General features: G+C 37.8%; 1 protein-coding gene across 4 annotated transcripts in view; it reads right to left on the minus strand.

Annotated features, from left to right (window-relative positions):
- Nucleotides 1-1,388: 1,388 nt before the first annotated feature.
- The window catches only part of GALNT1 (polypeptide N-acetylgalactosaminyltransferase 1), a 131,443-nt gene continuing 112,293 nt past the window's right edge, over nucleotides 1,389-20,538 (minus strand). For all 4 annotated transcript variants that reach the window (XM_074383579.1, XM_003924730.4, XM_074383577.1 and 1 more), the window contains exons 10-12: nucleotides 10,433-10,531; nucleotides 9,788-9,922; nucleotides 1,389-3,889 (exon numbers count right to left, since the gene is read on the minus strand). In XM_074383579.1, the coding sequence (XP_074239680.1) occupies nucleotides 3,743-3,889; nucleotides 9,788-9,922; nucleotides 10,433-10,531 (381 nt within the window). In that variant the 3' untranslated portion in view covers nucleotides 1,389-3,742. The remainder of the gene's footprint in view (nucleotides 3,890-9,787; nucleotides 9,923-10,432; nucleotides 10,532-20,538) is intronic.

Genomic DNA, 20,538 nt, shown 5'->3' on the forward strand with positions numbered 1-20,538 from the left:
TGTTAGTTCTGTGTATCGTGAATATTTTCTCCTAGGCTGTGGCTTGCCTTTTCACTTTAAAAGTATCTTTTTAATGAGAAGTATCTAATTTTGATAAAAATGTGTTTTTATATTTAACCTTCATATCTTCACCTATCTTTGCCTATCCCAGTGTCATGAAGATAGTGTTTCCTTTTAAAAGATTTGTTTTGCCATTCACATTTAGTTCTATAATCCACTTTGAACAAATTGTGCACAGTATGAAGACATCAACATTGTTTTTTTCCCAGACATCCAGTTGCTTCAGCTCCAACTGAAAAATCTTTCCTTTTTCTATTTAATTCAAGTTGGTGTTTTTGTTGAAAATCCAATAACCATATACATGTGGGTCTATTTCTGGACTTGTCTATTAAGCTATTTGTTTATTCTAATTCTAGTACCATACTCTTAAATATTGTAGCTTTAGAGCAAGTCTTGACATTGGGTATTATAAGTACTCCAGTTTTGTTTTTCTTCTTCAAAATTATCTTGGCTATTTTGGGTATGCTGCATTTTCATATATATATTTGCCAATTTCTACAAGATAGCCTCGTGGGGTTTTTATTCCATTGAATTTAGATATCAATTTGTGGGGAACTGCTATCTTACCATTATGTAGTCTTTCAACCCATGAGCACAGAATATCTTTTATTGTGGTGCTCTATAATTTTTCCAGCACTGTTTTGTAGTTTTCAGAGTAGAGGTCTTGCACATCGTTTGTTAACTTTCTTCTTAATTAGAAGTTTGACTTCTTTGATGCCAGTATAAATGGCATATTTTAATGTTGAATTTTCAAGTGTTTGTTGCTAGGGTATAGACAAACAACTGAATTCAGGTATTTGTCTGATATTCTGCAAAATTATCAGTTCTGTTAGATTGTCAAGCAAATGCTTGGCAGTTTTCAAGAAATCAGAGAATGGAGAAAATGTCATCTAATTAGAAACAGATGTAATTTTCCAAATGGCCTAAAAAGGTAATCATTCTTTGTATACAACCTCTCATAGTTATGATCTCAGAAACACCGTCTTCGAAGTTTCTTTTTCCTTTGAAGAACAGGCAAATTTGCTCTTGGTATACTTCTTGGAAGGATGAGAAGAACATCAAATCCTTACAAAGAGGAACCTCTGTTTTCCAGCTAAATGTAGAATGGGGGCAATGAGGACATGATGTCTTCCATCTGCAGAATAGATGAATATTCCCAATGTTCAGTGGCAGCACTATTTCTCAAGAATGCCAATTAGGACAGAGAGACATGTTAAAAAAAGACTGGGACTGGGGAGGGGTGAATAGATTTGAGAGATTCAAATTATCCTTGTCACATTTATGAATTCTTCACTGATTAAATAATAATCCCATTTTTTTATCCTTCATTTTCTTTTTTTTTTTTTTTTAAGAGACATGGTCTCTTCTCTGTTGCCCAGTCTGGAGTGTAGTGGCACCATCATAGCTCACTGCAACCTCAAACTCCTGGCCTCAAGTGGTCCTACAGTCTCAGCTTCCCAAAATGCTGGAATTGTAGGTATGAGCCAATACCCAGCAATTGTTTTTTCATTCTTTTCTTCCCAATTTGATTTATAATAGAGTGATAAGCATCTGCCTAATTACAAATAATTATGATAAACCAGGATCCACTCTAACTTCAAATAAAACCAATGTAAGTCACAACTATTCAGGAATATTTTGTATTTTCAAAGTATTTAGGAATTCTTTAATTAGAAAAATAAAGGCAATAGGATTATCTGTCAGGTTCTAAAAGTACCCATGAATTAAATCACTTACATCCCCCACTTAAAAAACAAAATAAAACCTTAAATCACATTGCTGTTAGGCTTTCATACAATAAGAAATAAGACCAAGCAATGCTGGAGTATAAAAACCTGAAATTCTGAGCATGAAAATAATTTATTGATTAGACATCTTGCTTATTCAAGCATTAGGCCTACTGGAGATAGAATTAACACAGCTCATGGAAAAGGAAAAAAAAAATCCATCTAGCACCTGCTTCCTTTCAAATTTCCTGGGGACGTGGTTTATGCATTTTGTACTATAGCCTCACCGTAAAGCATCCCCATGTGCTTGATGTTGATTAACTTGAACAGGATATGAGAAACTCTGTGTACACTCAACTTGGCAAGTATAATTAATTATGTGACTTTCGGAAACATTCTTAGGCACAAGAAATAGCACTGCCTGCACTGAAAGTCCTTGATAATCAAAAGAAAAGAATTCCATTAAATGTAATTTTACAGATATGAAAGAAAATATATGTATTTTTGCCAACAGACTGCTCTACAGATCAGGAAAAATGTCTTAATGAGATTCCCTCTGTGAGATCACAAAATTACTTTTTAATTGACAACTTAATTGACACACAGGTGTTTCTGTGGTATTAAAAATCAGAAAAATAAAACTGATTTAGCCCAATAAAATTTAGAAAAGAAATGCAAGCCTATTAATATGGAATAACAGCTGCACTTCTTTGGCTAAGTCATTAAAAAATGCCAATTAAACATTTTCAGTCAAATTTTATTCTTAAAAAAAGCAGCAGGTAAACATTACAATTCAATAATCTAAATATGCACTTGACAATGAAGCATATCTGAGTATGGAGTGAAAAAGGTTTTCCAAAAAAACCATCAAATATATTATCTCCAAATACCCAAATAATAAATCACTTCTGCAGGCCTTCTGTTAAGTGGAATCATAAACAAATAACTGAAGATTTATTGCTGTGAAAACAAATCTGTGGTACAGTAGTATGAATCTTGGGTATTAAGCATAATCACGTGGGTCAAGAAGTTGAAAATATGATAAGAAATTTGTGTGTGTGTATGTGCACTCATAAATCTGTAAGCCAGTTGACCCAAGAGCAACTGAAACACTTGTTCAGTTGAGACCGAACATTATGTTAAATTCTGAAGGCAATTAAAAATCACAATTCCAAATTTCAGCCCAGAAACCAACCAAACAAAAAAAACTGTAGAGAGAAATTAAAACTATATTCAGAGTCTGTTTTTTTTTTTCAGCTCAATTTCAGCACCCCAAGGAAAATAAAAGCATCCATGACTATCACAGATGAAAACAAAATGAATGTCATAGGAATCAGTTACTTTTCCCCACTGAGGTATAAAATCTATATAGAAATTTGATACTATACTATAACAAATTGTACTTCTCATAGTTCTGTTTTAATTTTCTTTAAACCCTGTTTAATATAGTTTGTTGCTGTTGTTGTAAAAATCTTTTCATGGTTCTGCATCTGGTTCCAGTTCATTTATTTCAATATCAATATTTAATATACTGGCTACCAGTTCTAATCAGGAAAGAAAATCTTGGAAATCTCTTCATTATGACAGCACATTCAGCAGAAATAACTGATGTGCAAGCAAACCATAAAAGGTACAGTTCTCCAGAAAGCATATTTTGTTGATTTTTTTCATTGTCTCAATATTCTTTAGCATGAGTTTCGGAGAAAGACTCTTTCAATCTTGTAAACATCAGTGTGCACAGCCTCATTACTATGCAGTTTCATGTCAGTGGACAGGAAGGCTGGTTCACAGCTAGTGAAAAGCTAGAGAAGTTTAAGTTTTAATGGCTGATAAACCTTACATCCTGCAGAGAAGGAAAGCACTTTTCCTTTTTTGCTACTTAAGAATGTGGCAGAAATGTATGCTGAGGTAGCCCAGTCAATCCTTATTTTTTTCATTTTTTTGTAAATTTGGTCTCAGAATATTTCTGGCAGGGTGACATTTCGAAGAAGCCACTGCTGGGACCGACTTCCATTGCAGTCTCTAATGCTGGGCACCTGGCTATCCTCTTCGGTGGCTTTATCCAGGCACTGATTACTGTTCACATGCTGCAGGGTTAATTTCTGAAAATAACAGAAAAAAAAATCTTAATAGGAGAGTGGAAGAAAACAAAATACCTCAAGCATCAGTTTTGGTGATTATATTAAATTCCTCTGTAGAAAAGGTATTATTGTTGTTGTTTTTGTAATATACATTATTTAAAAGACAATGGAGAAAATGAAGGTGATAGATTAGATAGATAAAGAGGTATGAGGGAGGAGGAAAGACACTGGGGTCCAATAGGATGCACTTGACTTGCAGCAAGATGACCTAAATTCTAAGTCCTAATTCTGGCATAAGCTCTGTAGCACTATGAGAAGTTTCTCTTTTTTTGTGCTTCAGTTTCCTAAACAACCAAAAAAGACCAGATTAGTGGTTCCTAATTCAGGATTCTCAACCTATTTTCAAACAGCTATTTCAAAATTGTTTCATTTCTCTGTGATAAGTCTGTTAAAGCTAATTCTGATTCCAAAGCTCAAGTTTTTAGAAACTCAGGTCTTTCTGATAAATCAAAATTGTAAGAATGTTGGGACAGCTGAGATTTAGTACAATCAGTCTTACGCCTATGTCCATAGCAAACCCAGAGGCTATCCTGGTGGTTAAAGGAGATGATGTGGTACAGAAAGAAAAGCACAGGAATGTGGAGTTGAGTTCCCAGCCTGGGTAACTTGAAGTTTCTCCTTTTAAAAATCAGGATCACATTACATATTTTGAGCAGATTTTGGGACAGTACACAGATAATGAAGATAAAGTACATAGTGCCTCACCTACAAAGGAGATTCTTAATAAATGGTTAGTAGACATAGCCATATATTTCATCTACTTATTTAAGTTCTAGATTTGATGCTGCAACATGTTAATAGGATAAATTTGAAAGGGCAGGGCAGATAAGAATTAACAGACAGATGGTTACGCTGATCCACACCAATGATTGTGATCATTTGCTCTGGTCATGTTAAGGACTTTAAAGTAGCTGTATACAGGAATTTGCATTAAGCATTAATCTACAAATGTATATTAAGGAAATGTAAAATGTTTAACATACAGTTATCTGACTATTTTACTCATGGCTCTATTTTAATGTAGTTCTTTTATCTGAAATATTTCATTTTCATGAGGCCTCTTTTGCACCTATTAGAACTTAAAATCTAATACTTGTTTACAATTACTTGGGCTATCAGTCATTCATTATGCTGTGTGTGGTCAAAGTAGGACCTGGCAGGTGACAGTCTACCTTTGCAGGTGTCAATATCGACACTGTCTTTAGGTTCAGGATTCTCTCTTTAACACTTGCAAACGTAAGACTAGAACCTGGAAGACAGCACGGCTGTGGGATATATATATATATTTTTTTTAAATACAGACTTTGTGTAGTTTATTAGTTGAGAAGAGGGCCTTTGCAGTTAGACATTCCTGGGGTGATTTCCAGATTGGTCACATATCAACTATATGCTTCTGAGCAGAAACTTAAACTCTTTGAGACCCAGTTTCCTTATCTTTAAAGAGAGGACAAAAATACCTCATGGGTTTTTATAAGGAAACACTGAGATAATGTACATAAAGTGCTCCCTTTCCCATTGTACGTAAATGTAATCGTACCATTTATCAGCAAATACATTTACATACAATGGTAATCTGCATTCAAAGACTAATGCTTATTATTGGAAAACACAACATCCAAGCAATGTCCTGAGCAGTCATGGACACATCCAGCAGCCACAATGCTGCAGCTCAGCGTGCACATTGCTGCCAATGCCTTCAGTCTCAGGAAAGACCACAGGAACAGAACCTCTCAAACTCCAGGAGTTCCCCCAAAGCTTACCCAGTGGCCTCCCTCAGCAGGCCCATGGTCACTATTACTAAAAACAAAAAATCCCCAACTAAGCACAACAAAAAATTTAGTTGGGAGACTTGGTCTCTCTCAACCTGATTTCTAAAAATGTTTATTTCACTTAAAATCATTAAAATAGACCCATCACAAAGATACAGGTTATTGCTCTGTGCTGAGTATTTAACTGTTCAACATCAAGACAGAATCCCCATAGCTTGGGAGGTGAGCAGCACCCCCAGGAGGCCTGGACTCTGATGGAGAACCCTGTTCCAGATACAACTCTGGCTGCTGACAGCAGGCATAAAGTCTCGTGGCTTGGAACCCTGCAGGGTAGGGAGCTGCCATCACAGCACTCCTCAGAGGACCCAGGCAACACCAGCTTGTTTCCATCCAGAGGGAGCTGGACTAAGGCAACAGGACAAGCAAGTGAAAAACATTTAACTGTAACCTTTAAGAGGAGGATAAAAGCTATAATTAATGATTGAGTAAAGTCTACCTGCATCATAGAAGAAAATAATTTGCCCACCTCCTAATCTCTTTTTTTTTTTTTTCGAGATGGAGTTTCGCTCTTGCTACCCGGGATAGAGTGCAATGGCACGATCTCGGCTCACCGCAACCTCTGCCTCCTGGGTTCAGGCAATTCTCCTGCCTCAGCCTCCTGAGTAGCTGGGATTACAGGCACGTGCCACCATGCCCAGCTAATTTTTGTATTTTTAGTAGAGACGGGGTTTCACCATGTTGACCAGGATGGTCTCGATCTCTTGACCTCGTGATCCACCCGCCTCGGCCTCCGAAAGTGCTGGGATTACAGGCTTGAGTCACCGCGCCTGGCCTTCCACCTCCTAATCTCTAGATGCGACTAGGTCTAAAATCTGCATTTTATTACAAAAAAGACAGATACAAGTAGTCAAAGCAAAAGAGCACAGTGCCTTATAAATTTTATGTAATATGTAATATAAGTAAGACTCAAAACTATTAATCAAAAATAGCATGGTACTGTGCAAAGAAACCTGGATTAAGAATCGAGAATTATAGATTTGAGATCTAGTCATACTATTTACCTGCTCTGGGACCTTGGGCAATTAATTTCCATTCTGAGCTTCCATTTCTACTTGTATAAAAAGTATACTGGGTATAATTTCTAGGTTCCTTTGAAACCTAAATGTTCATGATTTTGGGTTTAGATTACAGATTACTGACTTAAGTATTCTGATATTTTTCTATACTTTTAAGTTTTCAATGGATGGAGGCAGGACGATTCTGATGGGCTGTTCTCCTCCAGTGCTTCCCCTGCAGTCTGCTCAGGCTGTTGGAGCTGCAACACAATTCAACTTCTCCCTCTGCCCAGGGAAAAAAATGTACTCCTTTAACAGGTTTTAACCCCAAAAGTGCTCCCTAATAAACATCCTTAATGTTCAACTGTATCTTGTAGTCTGCTTCTGGGAGAAATCAACCTGTGGCATTAACGTTTTATCTCAGAGGGAAAAAACCTTGCAAAGTTATCTAGAAGTTTTAAAACTTTACACTTGTAAATGGCTCTAAGTTCTCTAAACTATCTCCAGCTTCTTACCTGTCTTATCAAACATTTACTTGTGGAATACTGTTGTGGTAGAGTGTGTAGATTGGCTAGCCAACAGTCCTTCCCAATCCATGTATCTCTTGACTATCTCACACTCTAATGAGTAGAAAACCAAAACTTGCTTTCCCAGCTTCCTCTGCAGCTGGGGGTCACTATGGGATGAAGTTCTGGTCCATAAGACATAGGTACAGCCTGCTAATGGGGTTCCAGAAAAAGCTTTTGCTTTGCTAATAAAGAGCAACACATGTGGTAGAGTACCATTCCCCTTCCCCTTTCTTTCTGCTTGGAGTTGGGATGTGACAGTCAGAGCTGTAGTAGCCATCTTGTGGCCACAAGGAAAAGCTAAGAACATTACAACAATGTTATAATCACTATGCCACTGAATTTACTTACCTCTAGACTTATGTAATAAAAACAAATCCCTATTTGTTTTAGCTGTCATAAATAGATTTTAATAAATATTGCCTAGTTAATATACTGTCATTTTCCAGAGGCTTTTTCACTTTAAAAATTTTGTGATTGTCACAATGGCTATGGTGTACCACTCGCATGTACTATCTGAAGCCAGAGATGCTACACACCCTGCAATGCATGCGGTGGTCACACACAAAATGGCAGTAGCACATACCATGGGAAACCCTGAAACAGAACATTCAGGCCATTTCCAATGGCCATATTAACTGAGCTATTATTATAGGTAATATTATTTTTTCTATAGTCTGATATTGTGAAAGACCCAGGATTTACAAAAGATGATCTCTGTCCTCTAGGATCTAACAATCTAATAGTGGAGAAAAGACTGCTAGATAGATAACTACAAAGAAGTACAGATTTGTAGAGGTCAGAGATTACTGTAATTAGGATTGACAGAGTTATTAATTTCAGGCTAGGATTCCTGGAAGTGATGTCAAAGCTGGGTTCTTAAGAATGGGTAAGGTTTGTTAGACAGAAGGAAGAGTGTTAGATATAAATTTGGAAAGTACAGAGTATGTTCATGGAACAGTATACCGACAAAGTAGAACATGGTTGGTGTACGACACAGTATAGAAGGAAAGACAGCCAATGTCGTAACTTTGGACAACGTCTCCATTTAAGGATGAAGAAGGAGAGAGAGCGCCTGGCCAACAAAAGGAACAAAAAGCAAACTAAGAGAAGAATCTAAACAGTAGTGCATCGTATGCTGAAAGGATAAGAGAATATAAAAATATCAGGCCAGGCCGGGTGCAATGGCTCATGCCTATAATCCTATCACTTTGGGAGGCCGAGGCAGGAGGATCACCTGAGGTCAGGAGTTTGAGATCAGTCTGGCCAACATGGCAAAACCTCGTCTCTACTAAAAGCACAAAAATTAGCCAGGCATGGTGGTGGGCACCTGTAATCCCAGCTACTCAAGAGGTTGAGGCAGGAGAATCGCTTGAACCCGGGAGGTGGAAGTTGCAGTAGCTGAGATTGTGCCACTGCACTCCAGCCTGGGCAACAAGAGCAAGGCTTCGTCTCAAAAAAAGAAACAGAAAAAATATCAGGCCAAACATGATGGCTCATGCCTGTAATCCCAGCCTTTGGAAGGGTGAGGTGGGTGGATCGCTTGAGTCCAAGAGTTCAAGCCCAGCCTGGACAACATGGTGAAACTCCGTCTCCACAAAATTACAAAAATTAGCTGGGCATGATGGTATATGCCTGTGGTCCCAGCTCTTCTGGAGGCTGAGGCAGTAGGATAGCTGGAGGCTGAGGTGGGAGGAGAGCTTGAGCCTGGGAGGTGGAGGTTGTGTGAGCTGTGGTTGCAGCACTGTACTCTAGCCTGGGTGACAGAGCAAGACCCTGTTTCCAAAAAAAAAAAAAAAAAAAAAAAAATCATCTGCTTAGTGGCACTAAATGCCTTAGAGAAGGTAAGCCAAATTAAAAAGAACCAGAGAAAGAAATATTACATTACGTTAGTGCTGGTTCCAGAATGACAAGGCAAAAGCACAAGTTAAAAAATTAGGCAGATACGTGGAAAGAGGTTTACCACAGATGCTTTTAAGTACCTCCATGTTAGCCTATTGGAGAAAAAGGTTCTAGACAAAAGGAAAGACAAATGTGGAAGGTTCTGTTACATATGTCACTAAGAAATCATCACAAGCCAGAGAACTTCATTAATTAAAACTTACCTTTCACTTAAGTGTTCAATTAAGTAATTTTAAAAGCCTACTTTCTGCCTCATTTCTTCCAAGCTAGACTATAGAACTTGAAGACATAGAGAAGGAACGGTGGCTACTCAGTAAACAAGGTCCCAGGGATTGGCGGCAACTGTAATTTTTTAAGACTAAAATTTAATTATTAGGGATATTAAAACATGTTTATTTTACTCATTTTTCCTACCTGTCAATATTTCCTACCTGTCAATATTCAATAGTATAAGAAAATTTGATCCATATTCAAAGTCCACAAGAATTCATTCCTTCAGCTATAAAGTATACAAACATACCCAGTGACACACACAATTTTATTCCTATGGGCGACTGCATAACTTACCACTGGATCATATTCCCACAGTTGGTTGCCTTTTAGGTGGTGGCATTTGAGCATTGTAACTGGGCCATTAAGTTTGGAGACATCCAAGCAAAGGTCATCTGTTCTAATTTCTTTGTTGGCAGTGTAAGAGAAAACCTGGAAATAAAAAATGCACTCATATAAACAGAAAAAACCAAATTAGCCACCATTTTAAATACCCAATTATCTATCAGGGAAATACAAGTACTTCAAGGTACATGATTTCTGTACTTTATTAAAGTAATGAAGGACACAGTGACTCAGAAAAGCTACCACTAATTTATGTTGACATTATGTTACTAATTTTCTTGCTTACGAGGTGAAGTAAAAATGACCTTAAGCTCTCTATACACTGAATGTATTGTCAAGGGTTGTCATCTGTTTGAATAAAAAGGGAAAGATAAATTTTGTGCTCAGCAATGTAAATACAGTTCTTACAATGGGCCTTTCACAAATGTTTCATTAAAAAAAAAAAACACTGGATTGAAAGCTTCCTTCACCTAAAAGTCTTTATTATTTTCTCTTAAAGGAAGGAAAATATTTCCTGAACAATGTCATGAAATACAAAAGGCAAAGTAAAAACAAATCTGAAAATTATCTCTTTTAAGAGTTTACTGAGATACTCACCTGATTACCCCCCATACCATGGCAATTAAAAATTCCAACTTTTTCATTCTCTTTTCTGGCCATGTTATCTAGACACTGATTTGTTTCCACGTTTCGTATCTATGGGACAATGAATAATGAAAATATCAGGAGTTGGAGAATTTAACTGGACAGACAAACACACACAGATACACTAAAAAACAACCTAAACTTTCCCTGGCACTACTCTGAAATGGCCTATTGGCCTATCACTCTCTCGTTATCTAAAATTCATGGGTCTAGAAAGGCCTTACAAACTGTTTATATAATTTCTGTGTTTATGGGGGAAATCCTTCATTTTTTTTTAAAGCTATTCCTTTCAAATTTGTATTGAGTTCAACAAACTCTACTTTGGTTAATAATTTAAAGCAATTAACTCCCTGAAGACACTATTATCAATCAAGATATACCCAGTGACACACATAATTTTATTCCTATAGGCAAATATGTAACTTATTAATTAAAAACAATTCTGATAACTACTCTGATGACTTAGGAGAGACAAAGGTAAGTCTAGTCAGAGCCTGGAACTTGTCTTACCTGGAAGTTTAAGCATAGTGTGGTACAAATTCTACGCTTTCACTAGACATTTGTGGATTACATAAAAGGAATATAAGTCATCAGAATTAGGGGCAATATTTTAAGTAATGCCCCATTGATATTTTGTTTCCTCTAAACTGTTACAGTTTAAAAGCATAGGGAAAATTAACAGACATTTGAAAGTCTTAAATCTATTCCCATGTACAGTGTTGTCAGCAGCTTAAGCCGAAGGGAAACTACATCTGTCATGTCATACAGGTTTTTTTTAAAAAGGTAACTACTTTTGTGTGATAGATAAAGTAGGGGTAAAGTTAAAATCACATATAAGCCAGTTACTTCTATAAATAAATGCACAGTTTACATATTATTCCAATATTCCCGAGCAGCCAGGAATAAAAAAGGAGGGTTCTGGCATAAAAGACTCAGGTTTAAATAAAAGTTGCCTAAACCGTTTGAGATCAGGAACTCTGGGATAATGTCAGCTCTATGCTGATGCTTGTAAGACAAAGTATCCAGGCACCTAATTCAGAGTCCAGCATGACTGGGCTCAGACAGTAATAAATAATCTGCACTGTCACTTGACCACTAGTCACATCTATTTTACTATTCCACCAAAATCTCAAACTCGTTTCACTGAAAACAGGATTTTTCAATTTTCTAATATGAACACTTCATCATCTTCACATTTTAATATGTCCCCGTCCCATCCCCCCTTGAGAACTGCTACCTGAAACAAACCTCATTATTATTCCTCCAAAATTTTCCCATTTTCCTGATATCAATGTTTTTAAAAAATATATTTTATTGCACATGTGCAGAACATGCAGGACTACCGTATAGATACATACATGGCAATGACGTTTGCCTCCAAGCCCCTCACCTTTATCTGGCATTTCTCCTCATGTAATTCCTCCCCAACCTCCCTACCCCTGACTGTCCTTCCCCTAAGTCCCCCAAAACAGTCTGTCCCCAGTGAGTGATGTTCCCCTCCCTGCATCCATGTGTTCTCATTGTTCACACCCGCCTATGAGTGAGAAAATGCGGTGTTTGATTTTCTATTTTTGTGTCAGTTTGCTGAGAATGATGGTTTCCAGATTCATCCATATCCCTACAAATGACACACACTCATCATTTTTTATGGCTGCATAGTATTCCATGGTGTATATGTGCCACATTTTCCCTGTCCAGTCTGTTATCGATGGGCATTTGGGTTGTTTCCAAGTCTTCGCTACTGTAAACAGTGCTGCAATGAACATATGTGTGCATGTGTCCTTAACATAGGACGATTTATAATCCTTTGGATATATACTCAGTAATGGGATTGATGAGCCAAATGGAATTTCTATTTCTAGGTCCTTCAGAATTGCCACACTGTCTTCCACAATGGTTGAACTAATTTACACTGTCCCACCAACAGTGTAAAAGTGTTCGTATTTCTACATACCCTCTCCAGCATCTGTTGTCTCCCGATTTTTTAATGATTGCCATTCTAACTAGTGTGAGATGGTATCTCAGTGTGGTTTTGATCTGCATTTCTTTAATGACCAGTGATCAGCATTTTTTCATATGTTTGTTGGCCTCATATATGTCTTCTTTTGAAAACTGTCTGTTCATGTCCTTTGCCCACTTTTGAATGGGATTGTTTGTTATTTTCTTGTAAATCTGTTTTATTTCTTTGTAGATTCTGGGTATTAGCCCGTAAGTTAATGCAGTTTCTTCATTGTGCCGATGCTCTTTACCATTTGGTACGTTTTTGGAGTGGCTGGTACTGGTTGTTCCTTTCTATGTTTAGTGCTTCTTTCAGGAGCTCTTGTAAGGCAGGCCTGGTGGTGATGAAATCTCTGAGTAATTGCTTGTTCATAAAGGATTTTATTTCTCCTTCGCTTATGAAGCTTAGTTTGGCTGGATATGAAATTCTGGGTTGAAAGTTCTTTTCTTTAAGGATGTTGAATATTGGCCCGCACTCTCTTCTGGCTTGTAGGGTTTCTGCTGAGAGATCCACTGTGAGTCTGATGGGCTTTCCTTTGTGGGTAACCAAACCTCTCTCTCTGGCTGCCCTTAGGATTTTTTCCTTATTTCAACCCTGGTGAATCTGATGATTATGTGCCTTGGGATTGCTCTTCTTGAGGAATATCTTTGTGGTGTTCTCTGTATTTCCTGGACTTGAATATTGGCCTGCCTTACTAGGTTGGGGAAGTTCTCTTGGATAATATCCTGAAGAGTGTATTCCAGCTTGGATTCATTCTCTCTGTCACATTCAGGTACACCTATCAAATGTAGATTAGGTCTTTTCACATAATCCCATATTTCTTGGAGGCTTTGTTCATTTCTTTTCACTCTTTTTTCTCTAATCTTGCCTTCTTGTTTTATTTCACTGAGTTGATCTACAATCTTTGATATCCTTTCTTCTGCTTGGTCAATTCAGCTATTTTTCTCTAATCTTGCCTTCTTGTTTTATTTCACTGAGTTGATCTACAATCTTTGATATCCTTTCTTCTGCTTGGTCAATTCAGCTATTTAAACTTGCATATGCTTCACAACGTTCTCGTGCTGTGTTTTTCAGCTCCATCAATTCATTTATATTCTTCTCTGAGCTGTTTATTCTCATTAGCATTTCATGAAATCTTTTTTCAAGGTTCTTAGTTTCTTTGCATTGGGTTAGAGCATGTTCTTCTAGCTCAGAGAAGTTTGTTATTTCCCACTTTCTGAAGCCTGTTTCTGACAATTCATCACTCATTCTCCATCTAGCCTTGTTCCCTTGCTGGTGAGGAGTTGTAATCCCTTGGAAGAGGAGAGACATTCTGGTTTTGGGTGTTTTCCTCCTTTTTGTGCTGGTTTCTTCTCATCTTTGTGGATCTATCCACTTGTGGTCTTTGTAGTTGGTGATTCTTGGATGGCATCTCTGAGTGGATGTCCTTTTTGTTGACAATGAAGTTATTTCTATTTTTTAGTTTTCCTTCTAACAGTAAGGCCCCTCTGCTGTAGGACTGCTGGAGGTCCACTCCAGACCCTGCTTGCCTGGGGATCACCTGTGTTGGCTGCAGAACAGTAAGGGCTGCTGCCAGTTTCTTCTTCTGCTATCTTTGTCCCAGAAGGGTACCCGCCAGATGTCTGCCTGGGCTCTCCTTTATAAGGTGTCTGTTTGGACATACGGGGGTTCAGGAGCTGCTTGAGGAGACAGTCTGTCCCTTATAGAAGTTCAAGTGCTAAGCTGTGAACTCCATTGTTCCATTCAGAGCTACTGGGCAGGTATGTTTAAGTCTGCTGCAATGGAACTCATAACCGCCTTTTTCTCCCAGGTCCTCTGTCCTGGAAAGGTAGGCCTTATTTATATAAGTTCCTGATGTGCTGCTGCCTTTTTTCAGAGATGCCCTGACCAGTGAGGAGGTAGCCTAGTCACAGTCTGCCAGCAGAGGTGTTGCTGAGCTGCTGTGGGCTAAGCTCTGCCCAACTGCTGTGTGAACTTCCTTGCAGTTTTGTTTATAGAGGTATAGTTAGAACTGCCTCAGTAATGGCGGACGCCCTTCCCCCACAGAGCTGGATCGTCCTGGGTCCAGTTGTGCTTGCTGTGAGACTCTTAATCCAGAGCGTTTCAGATTGCTGGTCTTTGTGAGGGTGGGACCTGCCAAGCCAGATCAACTGGCTCTCTGTTTGAGCTCCCTTCTTTTCAGATGAATGGGTGACTCTGTCTCCCAGGCGTTCCATGCTAGTTGAAACGGCCACCCAGATTTGTGTTTTTGTGCAGAGATCTGCTGCAAACAGCCGAGCTGGAAACTTGTGGCAGTTTTCTGCCCGGGAATCTCCTGGTCTGTGGGTAGTAAAATCTCATTTGGAAATGCGGTGATCACTCACCCTCTGTGTTCTTACTGGGAGCTGCACTCCAGAGCTGTTCCTATTCAGCCATCTTGGATCATCCCGATATTGCTATTTTTTATTAATATTCTCACAACGAATCCAATTATTCAAGCTAGAAATTTCAAGGTCTCTTCTTCTCAGGGTTAAATATATCAGTTTCCAGGAATTCTTTTACCACATAATTGACATCATTATTTTTAATCCATTATTTTAATTGTGGAACCTATTACCTCATAAATAGGTTGTGTAAAAGATTTTATGGTTAAATACACATTTGCATAAAGCACACCATCCTTCATCCTGGTAAGTGATCAATTAATACCAGATGATGTGTCACTTGAAAAATAGTTTAGTTCAGATTGGGCCAATCACAGTGACTGACCCACGTTTATAAACCTAGCACTTAAACAGGCCAAGACAATAGGACTGCCTGAGCCTAGGAGTTTGAGAATGGGGGCCAATATTCAACATCTTAAAAGAATTTCCAACCCAGAATTTTATATCCAGCCAAACTAAGCTTCATAAGCAAAGGAGAAATAAAATCCTTTATAGACAAGCAAATGCTGAGAGATTCTGTCACCACCAGGCTGGCCTTACAAGAGCTCCTGAAGAAAGCACTAAACATGGAAAGGAACAACTGGTACCAGCCACTGCAAAAACATACCAAATTGTAAAGATCATCAGCACTATGAAGAAACTGCATCAACTGGTGGGCAAAATAACCAGCTAGCATCATAATGACAGGATCAAACTCACACATAACAATATTAACCTTAAATTTATACAGGCTAATTCCCAATGTAAACACCCAAATTAAAAGACACAGACTGTCCAATTGGATAGATTCAAGACCCATCGATGTGCTGTATTCAGGAGACCCATCTCACACGCAAAGATGCACAAAGACTCAAAATAAAAGGAGGGAGGAATATTTACCAAGCAAATGGAAAGCAAAAAAAAAAAAAAAAAAAAGGTGGAGGGGGTGGTTTGCAGTCCTAGTCTCTGATAAAACAGACTTTAAACCAATAAATATCGAAAGAGACAATTATATTATTACATAATAATAAAGGGATCAATGCAACAAGAGCTAACAATCCTAAATATATATGCACCCAATACAAAAGCACCCAGATTCATAAAACAAGTTCTTAGAGACCTACAAAGAAACTTAGAGTCCCACACAATAATAGTGGGAGATGACAACATCCCACTGTCAATATTACATCAATGAGACAGCAAATTATCAAGGATATCCAGGACTTGAACTCAGCTCTGGACCAAGTGGACCTAACAGACATCTACAGAACTCTCTAGACCAAATCAATAGAATACACATTATTCTCAGTACCACATCGCATTTACTCTAAAACTGACCACATAATTGGAAGTAAATCACTCCTCAGTAAATGCAAAAGAATGGAAATCATAATAAACAACAGTCTCTCAGACTACAGTGCAATCAAATTAGAATTCAGGATTAAGAAACTCAAAAACGCACAACTACATGGAAACTGAACAACCTGCTTCTGAATGACTACTGGGTAAATAATGAAATGAAGGCAGAGATAAAGATGTTCTTTAAAACCAATGAGAACAAAAGACACAATGTACCAGAATCTCTGGGACACATTTAAAGCAGTGTCAAGAGGGAAACTTATAGCAATAAATGCCTACAAAAGAAAGCAGGAAAGATCTAAAATCAAACCCTAACATCACAATTAAAAGAACCAGAGAAGCAAGAGCAAACAAATTCAAAAGCTAGTAGAAGACAAGAAATAACTAAGATCAGAGCAGAAATAAAGGAGATAGAGACACAAAAAAACCCTTAAAAAAATCAATAAATCCAGGAGCTCGTTTTTTGAAAAGCTCAACAAAGTAGACTGCTAGCCAGACTAATAAACAAGAAAAGAGAGAAGAATCAAACAGACACAATAAAAAAAATGATAAAGGAGATATCACCACTGATTCCACAGAAATACAAACTACCATCAGAGAATACTATAAAACCTCTATGCAATTAGAAAATCTTGAAGAGATGGATAAATTCCTGAATACATACACCCTCCCAAGACTAAACCAGGAAGAAATCAAATCCCTGAACAGACCAAAAACAGGTTTTGAAATTGAGGCAGTAATTAATAGCCTACCAATCAAAAAACGTGCAGGACCAGATGGATTCACAGCTGAATTCTACCAGAGGTACAAACAGAAGCTGGTACCATTCCTTCTGAAATGATTCCAACAATAGAAAAGGAGGGAATCCTCCCTAACTCATTTTAGGAGGCCAGCATCATCCTGATACCAAAACCTGGCAGAGACACAACAAAAAAAAGAAAATTTCAGGCCAATCTCTCTGATGAACATCGATGTAAAAATGCTCAATGAAATACTGGCAGACTAAATCCAGCAGCATATCAAAAAACTTATCCACCACAATCAAGTCAGCTTCATCCCTGGGATGCAAGGCTGGTTCGACATACGCAAGTCTATAAATGTAATCCACTACATAAACAGAACCAAAGACAAAAACCACATTATCTTAATAGGTGCAGTAAAGGCCTTCAACAAAATCAACAGCCCTTCATGCTAAGAAGCTCAATAAACTAGCTATTGATGGAATGTATCTCAAAATAATAAAAGCTATTTATGACAAACCCATAGCAATATCATACTGAATGGGCAAAAACTGGAAGCATTCTCTTTGAAAGTGGCAAAAGACAAGGATGCCCTCTCTCACCACTCCTATTCAATATAATATTGGAAGTTCTGGCCAGGGCAATCAGGCAAGAGAAGGAAATAAAAGGCATTCAAATAGGAAAAGAGGAAGTCAACTTGTCTCTATTTGCGGATGACATGATTGTATATTTAGAAAACCCCATTGTCTCAGCCCAAAATCTCCTTAAGCTAATACGCAACTTCAGCAAAGCCTCAGGTTACAAAATAAATGTGCAAAAATCACAAGCATTCCTATATACCAATAACAGATGGAGAGCCAAATGATGAGTGAACTGCCATTCACAACTGCTACAAAGAGAATAAAATATCTAGGAATACAATTTACAAGAGATGTGAAGGACCTCTTCAAGGAGAACTACAAACCATTGCTCAAGGATATAAGAGAGGACACAAACAAATGGAAAAACATTCCATGCTCATGGACAGGAAGAATCAATATTGTGAAAATGGCATACTGCCCAAAGTAATTTATAGATTCAATGCTATTCCCATCAAGCTACTATTGACTTTCTTCACAGAATTGGAAAAAAAACCACCTTAAACTTCATAGGAAACCAAAAGAGAGCCTGCATACCAAGACAATTCTAAGCAAAAAGGACAAAGCTGGAAGCATCATGCTATCTGACTTCAAACTATACTACAAGATTACAGTAATCAAAACAGCATAGTACTGGTACCAAAACAGATATATAGACAAATGGAACAGAACAGAGGCCCCAGAAATAACACCACACATCTACAACCATCTGATCTTTGACAAACCTGACAAAAACAAGCAATAAGGAAAAGATTCCCTATTTAATAAATGGTGTTGAGAAAACTGGCTAGCCATATGCAGAAAACTGAAACTAGATCCCTTCCTTACACCTTATACAAAAATTAACTTAAGATGGATTAAAGACTTAAATGTAAGACCTAAAACCATAAAAACCCTAGAAGAAAACCTAGGCAATACCATTCAGGACATAGGCATGGATAAGGACTTCATGACTAAAACACCAAAAACAATGGCAACAAAAGCCAAAATAGACAAATGGGATCTAATTAAACTAAAGAGCTTCTACACAGCAAAAGAAACGATCACCACAGTGAACAGGCAACCTTCAGAGTGTGAGAAAATTTTTGCAATCTACCCATCTGACAAAGAGCTAATATCCAGAATCTACAGCAAAATTAAACAAATTTACAAAAAAAAAAAGAACCCCATCAAAAAATGGGCAAAGAATATGAACAGACACTTCTGAAAAGAAGACATTTATGTAGTCAACAAACATGAGAAAAAGCTCATCATCACTGGTCATTAGAGAAATGCTAATTAAAACCACAATGAGATACCATCTCACACCAGTTAGAATGGCAATTATTAAAAAGCCAGGAAACAAGAGATGCTGGGAAGGACATGGATAAATAGGAATGCTTTTACACTGTTGGAGGAAGTGAAAATTAGTTCAACCATTGTGGAGACAGTATGGCAATTCCTGGTTCCTAGAACCAGAAACACTATTTGACCCAGCAATCTCATTACTGGGTATATACCCAAAGGATTTTAAATTATTCCACTATAAAGACACATGCACATGTATGTTTATTGCAGCACCGTTCACAATAGCAAAGACTTGGAACCAACCCAAAAGCCCAACAGTTATAGACTGGATAAAGAAAATGTGGCACATATATACCATGGAATACTATGCAATTATAAAAAAGGATGAATTCATTTCCTTTGCAGGGACATGGATGAAGCTGGAAGCCATCATTCTCAGCAAACTAACACAAGAACAGAAAACCAAACACCACATGTTCTAACTCATAAGTGGAGTTGAACAGTGAAAACACATGGACACAGGGAGGGGAACATCACACACCGGAGCCTGTCAGGGAGTGGGGGACTAGGGGAGGGATAACATTAGGAGAAATAGCTAATGCAGATGATGGGTTGATGGGTATGGCAAACCACCATGACACATGTATACCTATGTAACAAACCTGCACGTTCTGGACATGTATCCCACAACTTAAAAGTATAATACAAAAAAACAAAACAAAAATGATGCCTTGCTGACAGAACCAAGTATTGCACTTCCCACCACTTAGCTATCCACCAGTCAAAATACTCATTCTGAGTACATTTCTTGATGTCTTCTGGATATGAGTGGTATTGCAAATATTTTTAATTTAAAAAGAAGCCTTCCTATAAAAACATTAAGGTTAGCAGATGGTACATGCTGCATACTATTCTGATTTTTAAAAAATACACACAAAGCTACCTTGAAAAAAAAAATGCAATTCTCCTGAAATTTAACAGGGTTCCCTATCCCCTTCTAAGTATCTTATAATAAATAAACTTGGCTAATTTGTTTCTATATGTGATCCTGCTAATAAATTATAGTAAATTCATTGTGCTTCTGCGCTAGGCACTGTTGTAAGAGATTTGTACATAACAGCTTATACCATCCTTACAAAATTCCTACAACTAATTCCCAACATGTAAGATCTGGGCCTTTATCCCTTGTGGTTACTACTGATCACTAGATGTTGAAAGTGGAGTTTCTCCAAGGACTGGAAACCACTGTTTCCCATCAGCTGTTAGAGTAAGGAGCAACAGAACAGAACTGTATCAAAAGCATGTGGTGAGGCCCAGGGAAGGTGTGGTCAGAGACCCAGATTCAGGCTCCTAGTAGGGCCTGGAGGCACTCCTTTGATGTATGGGGGAAAACTGGAGATTACACTTCTGAAGAGTGCAGCTATGATGTCTGAGTCCCTAAGTGAATTTTACATTAGAGGGCAGAGGATTCTGTTTGGCTTAACAAATATGTGGCTTCTTTGTAGTTGAAGGGACATCTGCTCTCCAGGTGGGTTCTTCTATATACCACCTAGCTAGAGAATAGTTCTCAGAGAATATTCTTCTTTGCTGTGTAGTGATAAACATGGACTACGTCATCTATGGGGTACGTAAG

This window comes from Saimiri boliviensis, chromosome 13 (assembly GCF_048565385.1).
Source record: "Saimiri boliviensis isolate mSaiBol1 chromosome 13, mSaiBol1.pri, whole genome shotgun sequence".
NCBI lineage: Eukaryota > Metazoa > Chordata > Mammalia > Primates > Cebidae > Saimiri > Saimiri boliviensis.